The 9,030-nt window shown below is 40.5% G+C and overlaps 1 protein-coding gene across 1 annotated transcript in view; it reads right to left on the bottom strand.

Annotated features, from left to right (window-relative positions):
* SMC5 (structural maintenance of chromosomes 5) overlaps nt 1-9,030 on the bottom strand; it is a 45,356-nt gene that overhangs the window by 10,672 nt on the left and 25,654 nt on the right. The window contains exons 16-17 of the mRNA XM_037372627.1: nt 4,536-4,659; nt 1,387-1,572 (exon numbers count right to left, since the gene is read on the bottom strand). Coding sequence (XP_037228524.1) covers nt 1,387-1,572; nt 4,536-4,659 — 310 coding nt within the window. The remainder of the gene's footprint in view (nt 1-1,386; nt 1,573-4,535; nt 4,660-9,030) is intronic.

The raw sequence follows: 9,030 nt of genomic DNA, 5'->3' as shown, positions 1-9,030 counted from the left end.
CATCCAAATACAAGATCTGATATGATTTCCTCTACTTACGTGGTTGAATACAACCCAGTAATGACGCCTAATGGGACCAGAGCTGACTCAGGCACCTCTTCACTAGCGAAGGAGCCAATTTTTGTTTAACCGAGAATTATCACATTTACCTTGTAAGTCCTGTCTACTGATCTGACCAGTCATCTACCTATGCACCAGTTCAAGCTATGCTACAAATGATGAACAAGATGGGGACAGACAGAACTAAAGACATTAAATAAACTTCCCAGTGATGATACACACTACTCCCATGAGGCTCATGGCTTTGTAATAACATTCTTACTCCTTACTGAGCTCCAACAATGAAGCTATTTGCACTGGATTTTTATAAAGTCTAAACAACAGCTGCATCACATGAGAGAACTGATGCAACAGTGATTTTCCAAGTATCATGCTTGACTTGTCTCTGTCTTAAGATACAGGAAAACTAGGAAGAGGAGAACCTCATAAGAGAAGCAAAAAGTAAGTGATGATACCTATAACCTTAAATGGTTTTCTAAATAGATGCCAAAGTCATTCTTTTGGAAGTGTGTATCTATCTATCACCTACCCTTTGAACTGGTTTCCATTTGGGTTTTTTGTGGATCAAATTGAATTAGCAGTAGGTTATAGTTAATCTGACTCTTGCAAGACAAGGAAAAAAGCTTACCATCCTGTACTTCGATTGCAAGATTTGGAAAAAAGCTTACCATCCTGTACTTCGATTGCAAGATTTGGAAAAAAGCTTACCATCCTGTACTTTGACAGTTCTTTTCCACAGTACATAGAAAGACTGTACTACTGCACAAATATAAAAATTGACCTCTATGCACCAACCCATGAGAGGTTACAGCATCCTCTGCTTTTAGAAAAGAGTATTTGTGAAACTAATTCCTCTGTCTGTCTTTTTACCTGAACACAGTGTAGCTTCCTAATACCATCAATAGAAGGATCATTTATCCTCCTTTCTGTCCTCCAAAAAGGCATTTAATGACAGTACGAGAAAATAAGCTATGAAAGAAAGGTAAGCCAGCTCTGCTCTACTCTGATACAATATTTTTTGGTTCATCCTGTGCTTGCATCTCCATGTGGGTTGGGGATACTTGCCTACAACAGTCAGAAGAAAAAATACTTCCAAACAACAGCAAGCCTTTTTACACAAACTATGCGTTATAATAAAGAGATCCAGGACATGATGACTGTTCAGTACATTGTCATAGAAGCTTAGCTGCCTTAATTGAGGAAGACAAAGCTCCTATTCAGCTTTAAATGAAGAGGCTGAAGTCACAACTATGAAATCAAGGCTAGACATTTAGCCATACTAATACCCATTTCTAAACAAATACAAAGAAGCATCCTTTTCTACACCATAAAGTCTTCCACAGAAAATGTTTTCATAGTAGATATCCCAGTATTCATAGAAATATTTACCTCTGCAGCTTTTAGCTGTACACTTGCTGCTTTATACTCCAATTCCAGTCTGTTCTTCTCAGCAGCCACTGTAGCGCTCTGAAGAGCCAAATCTACTTTGAGGATGTTCAGTGATATGCAATTCTACATAGAAAAACAGAAAATGTAATTTTTTTTTCCACAAGAGACTCAGAACTAATATAATCACTAACAGGCTTTAGGAACTATCAATTTTTCTTAGTCATTGCATATGATTTCACACTGTGTTCAGCTCTTCAACACTGCTGTAATTCCATGAAAAAGAGAGGTGACTTACTGGTGACCCAGGCTCTTCAAGATACATAGTCCTCATGTACTTTTAATTTGTAAGTGTATACATACCACTTGCAACAAAACTATTTTGCACCAAAAAAGCACATTCTCTTTCCCTATGCCATATACTCACATGTGAAATGTGAGAAAAGACAAAGCCATCTCAATTGTTTCTCAGAGACAGAATCCAACAGATTTGGATCTGTGTGTGACACAGTAGGAAAAGGTTAGAAAATAAACACATCAGATATGCTCTCTCCCTGACAATGCAAAAGGACTGACCAGATATAGAGTGACTTCAGTGTCTTGTGTCTTAACTGGAGCAGCATATGCCAACAAAAGGAGGCTCTATTTTGGAAGTTTTGTAAGAGGCTTTAGTGATCTCCAGAATGTGGTTTGCTAACTTTGAAATTAAAATGTTTGCTTTGTTAAATGAGTCAGCTCAGGAATGGTCCAGAGGTTTCAAAACCAGTAATATATTCTTGACTGTGTGAAGGGTAGCTTCAAATCTTGATTTATGGGGCATTGAGAACACCAGTTTACCATTTTATTTTTTTTTTTAAATGATCAGCATAAAATTACAAAGGAATCCTCTCCTAATGAAAGAGAGGACAAGGTTCCAACTGTAGACCTAGAGAACCTGCAGGATGGAGTTTTGAGAGTGTTAGCTTCTGACCACAATAGTCAGTCAAGGTCTGAGATCTTTACTATTTGTCATTTCAACACAAGGTTTCTACAGTGTGAACTTGGACATAGGAATAAGTTTATTCATTTCCAATCCACTTAAAACAGTTTAAAAACAATTATCAGAGAAGTAAACTGAAAAAAGAGAAGTTGTAACAAAAGGAGATGAACAACGGAAAGAGTTAAGATTATTCAAAGACAAGAGCACAAAGAGAACTACCTGCAAAAGCACTGCCAGAATCTGAAACAGTAGAACAATGCTGTTTCTGTCAACTGGCTGTGAAGTATTGATGTATTATAGGTATGTGTCAGGTACAGTCTGCCTTGTGTACTTGTGTAAATATACATGCAGCCTGTCACTCCAGCTGGCTGTTCCACGCAAGCCCCAGAACTCTTAGAAAAATAGATCATGTTGCCACCATGCAAGCACACAAAAATCCCATACATGTTTTAAATTTCCTTGTGGCAGAAGTGCATATGTATGAACATAAAACTACTTTAAGTTATCATTTTAATAGCCTACAGCTAGTGTACATACAAAGCCCCTTGAAGAAAGTACAAAGACTCCCTTAAACTTAGAAACATTCATAAAGATTGGTTTGGAGATGACTAGAGAGATGTCTATGGATTTCAACAATTTTGATGAAACACCTTTCTTTCATCAGGCCATTTTCTTCTCTTCAGTATATAATAACAAGTATTTCCTACAGCACACAAAGTGTGAAAATTAAGCTGATCCACAACCAAAATAAATCCCTTTTGTAATCAGTAACTATTTCAGGGAAATACCATCCATCCTTCCATACACCCCTGGTATACTAAGAAATACACAGTATGCGTCAATCCACTGGGTGAGAAAGAGATTAAGACAGTCCTTCAGGCAGGTCATTCAGCAGTCAGTGAACAACTCTGGCTGCACTTTACAGCACTTGGACAGTTTATGTACTGGGAAATGGGCATCAAATACAAAAAAATCAAAAGCATATTCTAGAAATTCCTGTTTTAAATACACAGCATTTGCACAAATTTAGAGAAGCGTTACTTTTCGGTACTGTTACTATCTGTGCAAGTTCTGTGAAGTAATCTGCAGTCTAAGCAGACCTTTTTAACATGGCAGATGTTCATTCAGGTCTTCTTGCCATTCTTTGGCATTTTCAAATTTGCTTTGGCTAGCTGACCCAAAGGTGATCTCTGAAACAGTTCAATTGTTGCAATCCATGCCTATCAACAAGCAGAAACAGCTCACCCATTTATAATATTTTCTTTATTACATAAATACCAGCAACTGAAGTGTAATCAAATCAGCCTCACTTCAGAGGTAATACTCAACTCCCTAGGCGTGTAAGCAAGAACATATTTCAACGTTAGTAAGGCATGGCAAAAGAGTAACATACACGATTGAAGTGCTTGCAGGAATGGCACTATTTCTTGCTGAGCGTCGAAGCACAAGCAGATTCCTTTGGAACTAAAAATAACTGTTTCTTGTTCCTTAGTTATGACAAAACACTCTAAGAAAACTCACCTTGTGGCAGCTCCCATTATTAGGGCTTACAGGCTAAGGTAAAGCAGCAATGAACTCCAGACTGTTTTCTTTTTTGAGTTAAAGAAAACCTCATGACGTTGGAGCCTGCGACTTAAGTGCTCTTCCTATCCTAGCCCTCTTCCACAATCCTGAATCTTTACAGTTTCAGGTCAATTTTTCACATGACTAATGACTACTCTTTTTTTCGACAAAAAAATCAAAACAGGGAGATTATGAACTAGGGTGGAAGGAACAATTCACAGAATTACACAGTATTCCAAAAATGTACAGGCTGAAATAGTTACACAGTTAATTCCTAGTTCATGCCTGTATTTACTGCATCAGACTATGGATTGTAAGACTTCAGTCACTGAGAGCCTAGATCAACACAAGCAAATAATCTACAAATCATATCAATGACAGATAAACAAGTTCAATTTCATAAAAGCTTCAAAAGATGTTTATCTTGAAACAGGTTAGCTTGTAAACATTTATAGTAACACATCCAAATGTCACATAACTCCTACTTAAGTTACAAGAATTGGGCTTTGCACAATAGTGGAACACATACAAAGTTAAAAATACATACCTTTATGAGATGCATTAATTCAGTAACAAGTCTTACTTTTTGGATATTTATTTCTTTGATCTTTACATTTGCTTGTTGAAATTCCTTCTCTAGGTTGATAGCATCTTGTTCCAGCTGTCTTAAACTATGGGAGGAATCAAGATTTGATTAATCCTGATTAAGAATATTTTTGTGCAATTTATTTTTAATCTTGGTAATGAACAAACAACTGGCAAGAATAGGAATTTGCACATGTAAATAATACAAATGCATCAGAGGCATTTCCAATTTATGCACTTTAAACCTAAGAAATTCAAAAGACAGAATCATCCATAATGAAAGAAACCCTGATTTGGCTAAGGGCATCACTCAGCAACCATGCTCCTTCACTTCCATAAATTTCAAATTCAGATTAAAAAAAAATATAATATCAGTGTAAGGATGACATTTCTTAGGTTTTCCTTCTGCTGCTGGTTCCTTGCAACAATACAACATAGGAGAATTCAGGAGGCTTGCTTAATTCTTGTTATGCATACTAACAAAAAAAATGTGTGTCCTCACCTTCTTGCAGAAAACGAGAATTTTCACTTGAACTCTCAAAAACATGTAGCTATGAAAAACTTTGTATGAAATAATCATGATGTTTAGTGAGCTGCAAAGCATCTGCAGATCTTCAAAAACAACGAAACAGTCCAAAAGGATGATCCAAGAAACTAATCATTCTTTGATCCCCGGGAAAGCTTTGCAGCCAGTCCCCTTGAAAAACAATTCTAGGGCCACAAAGGAGAAGGTGATCAGGAAGAACGAGCAAGCATTTACCAAGGGTACATCATACTTGATGAACCCAATTGTAAAACAACTAGATGACAGGAGATCAAGTGGTTGCCATTTACCTCAATTTTAGCAAGGCTTTCTGTTAGGTTATCTAATAAAAGCTCACCTACACACCCAAAAAGGAGAGAAAACAGTAGATTGGAGAAGAACAAATACCACTCTCCCATGACTACCCAGGCCCATCACAGGAGCCATCAACCCATGAAATGCTCATCTCCACAAACCCCAAGGAATACAGGGGCACTGCAGACAGCAAGAACCCTAGTGAAGGACTCTGAGGAAATGACACCCTGTCCTAGTACAGTCCTTAGTACAGTACATGCTAGTATCCCTGTGTGAAACCCAACAAGTTAAGTCAACACCACAGCACACTCTGGACTGAGGGAGCTGAAACGTCTTGGGGTTAGAGGAGACATTATGGGGTGCAGTAGAAAAGCATTTTACAACTGTGCAGGAGTTACTATTAGATATTCGGGGAGAAACCAAATGCAGGGAAAGGGAGGGATCTAGGTGGCTTAGAGAGGAACAAGTATGGGAAAACAGAAAGATATGGGGATAAAAGGGACAGTTACATGTAAATAGTTTGCTGGTTGATATGCTTGTCCAGCCATGCCCAGTTTGATTTTTCACTCTTTTCCTGGGTGGAGGACTCTCAATTCACCACTCATGTGTATATACAAAAGTCTGAAGTACAAGCAGCTAAAGTCAGCTCAAAAGTCAGCTCAAAAGTCTGAGAAGAGGGCCTGTGTCTGTGGTAAAAGACCAGAGTAAACTTAAGTGATAGCCACCAGATTGGGACCACAGGTCAGAGGCCCATGTGTCCATGGGGCCAGCACCTGGTACAAATACAGGTGTGCAAATGAGTATTTGATCCCTAGCAAAGACCAAGCCAGACTAGCTGGCAAGTAGGTCAAGTGGCCTGGGAGCTAAGGGGGTATGTGGGTAACAACAGATAAGACCACGGGAAGAGATGGCTATTGGAGGAAACAACAGAGTCCAGCCTGGTTGCTAGAGACCATGAAGTCTGCTGTCTGCAGGGGCAAGATCTGCTGGCATGTTATGTATTTAACATTAAGGTGACAGGGGTACTGGTTACTGGGGGGGAACCAGGGGAGTTATGGCTACCTCTGCCTATTTCTATGCCCGTGTGTCTCTGAGGACAAGACCACCAAGTTGGGTACCAGGAAATGAGGGAGTCCCAGCCAGTTCTGCATGTATGTGCACATCAGTGAGTGAGGCAGTATGTACAGGCAACAAGAGCAAGGCTGCAGCCTTGGGAGTTGCATGTCCAGGTACCAGCAACTGAGGAGACAGAGGTCCTGGAGCAGCTACTGTGCAGACTCAGTGTCTTGACCCAGCTGCTGATAGGATCCACTTTGCCCATATGTATGTGTAGGAATCTCACTAGGGGAGACCCATCCTGCTCAGACAGTGTAGGAATATGATGAGGTCACTGGTGCTGTGTTTGCCCAGCTGCTCTGGGTGTCCATCTGTGCTGTGTGGCTGTCTCTGTGAAAATATGTACATACATGCTGTTCAGATGTGCTCTGTGTGAACATGTCTACTGGGTAGACTGGTTCAGCCTCACTCCTGGTTGTACCTGTGAGCTGTATCAGCTGCACCTTCCCTTCAGGCTGCTGTCCCCAGACCCCACTCCCTTAACTTTTTCACTGGTGTCTCCCACAATATTGCTGTACTCAAACTGGAAGACAACAGTCTGGATGGAGGGAAGACCAGACAGGGTAAAAAAAAAAAAAAAAGGATGGTCAGGCTCAGAGGGTCATGGTTAGTCTGTTGTGTACTGCCTCCAGGGCAGTATTAAGCAGGGTAACTACCACGGGATGATCCACGTGGACCTGCCGTTTAACATGCCTGCAGTGACACGGAGGAGCCGACAGGGGGCAATCCCATTAAATTTTCGAAAGACTAACATGGGTGCAGCCAGGGGCCTGCCGTTTGCAGGGCTCTGTTGAGACTGCAGGAATGGGTCATGGAAGGTACGTGACATTCTGCAAGGACAAAGGGTCTGAGTCTTGCCTCTGGGAAGAAAGTGGGTCTGGAAGCAATACCGGCTTGGGACAGACTGGTTGCAGAGAAGCTCTGCTGGGAAGTACTTGTGATATTGATGGACAACAAGCATAAATCAGCAGTGCACCCTGGCAGCAATAAGGTCTCCCAGCACCCTTGGCTGTATGAATGGGAGCACAGGCAGGAGTACAGTGGTTTTTCCCTCTGTTCAGCATTGCACTCAGTTTTGCCCCCTGCCCCAAACCTCAAACTAGAAAAGCAAGCAAGATGGTCAGGGGCTACAGCACAGGTCCTGCAAGGACAGCATGAGGGTGCTCAGCTTGTTCACTCTAGACTAGACAGAGCTTCGGGGCACCTAAGAGCAATGCTCCCGCTATCCTTCCCATGAGGAAGCCACTGACAGGATGGAACCAGGCTCCTGTAAGAGGCACACCATGGAAGGATGACAGACAGTGGGCAAGCTTAAACAAGAAAGATTCTTCTTCCTCATAAGGATAGTCAAGTAGTGGAACAGGATGACCAAACAGGTTGTGCAATCTCCACAGACTTTCAAGATGCAGTGGGATACTGTCCTGAAAACCTGGTTTGAATTCAGTGTTGACCTTGCTTTGAGAAAAAGCTTGGACTACAGACTACATGAAGTCCCTTTCCACCTAAGTCATTCTAGTAATTTTACATTATTTTCAAAATTTTATCTAGATACTCCTATCAATTAAAAATGTGAATATTTGAAAATAGTTACACTCACTGCAAGGATTATGTGTAGAGACAGATATTTCAAGAAGACATCCACATTACAGATGAGAATGTTAGAAATTTTCTTCTGTAATTGTATCAGGATTCTTACCACTATTTAAAACTGGAAGAGCATAATTATTTTTTCAAAGGGAAGGATTTAATCAGTATTTCTTTAGTTAAAAGGTCCACCTCCTGCCTTCAAGCCATATTCTGTATTCTAGTAAAACACTGTGACAATACATGTATCCCTAATAAGAAACCTGAAAGTAATAACTTGGCTTTGAGGCTAAGCTCACATCCACACTCTTGAAAGCTGCTGCTTTTCACAGCAACCTGGACACCTGTGGCTATACAACAGTTAATTCTGGTCTAACTTACCCTGCAGACCTACTTTTCTTTCCTTCCTCATCACCCCCCCTTCCCCCAACAACCTCTTTTCAGTTTAATGCATCGTAAATAACACAAGAGACATGCACATAAGCACCAGCAGTAACTTTCAGAAAATAAGTATTACGGTGGTATAAGAACACATCGGAGTACTTGAGGGTACAATGTTGGCTGGGACTGTTGCATGAGCGGAGAGGTGAAGCCTGGGGCAATCTTGTCTACACTGCTTTCTGGGAATGTGAGCTTAAATGAAGTGCCTCTTGAACCATGCCCAGGTTCTCCCTTATGACAAAGCAGTAACATAAGAACTAACTGCAGGAAGCCTGCAATACCAGAAAATACATTAAGACAAGTACTGAGGACCATCAGGATCCAATTGGATCCTTGACATACTTACTTAGTACCATATGTATGTATGTCAGAGTATTATCTAGATATGTGCTACCAAGGCCAGGACTATGGTAGTATTTGAGTAAACAAGTGCAATGATCTCACAATGTTTCCTCTAATAAAATTGTAGTGAATTTCA

This window comes from Falco rusticolus, chromosome Z (genome assembly GCF_015220075.1).
Source record: "Falco rusticolus isolate bFalRus1 chromosome Z, bFalRus1.pri, whole genome shotgun sequence".
NCBI classification, from domain to species: domain Eukaryota; kingdom Metazoa; phylum Chordata; class Aves; order Falconiformes; family Falconidae; genus Falco; species Falco rusticolus.
The sequence above is the reverse complement of the archived record's forward strand: the minus strand, read 5'-3'. Positions and strand labels throughout refer to the sequence as shown.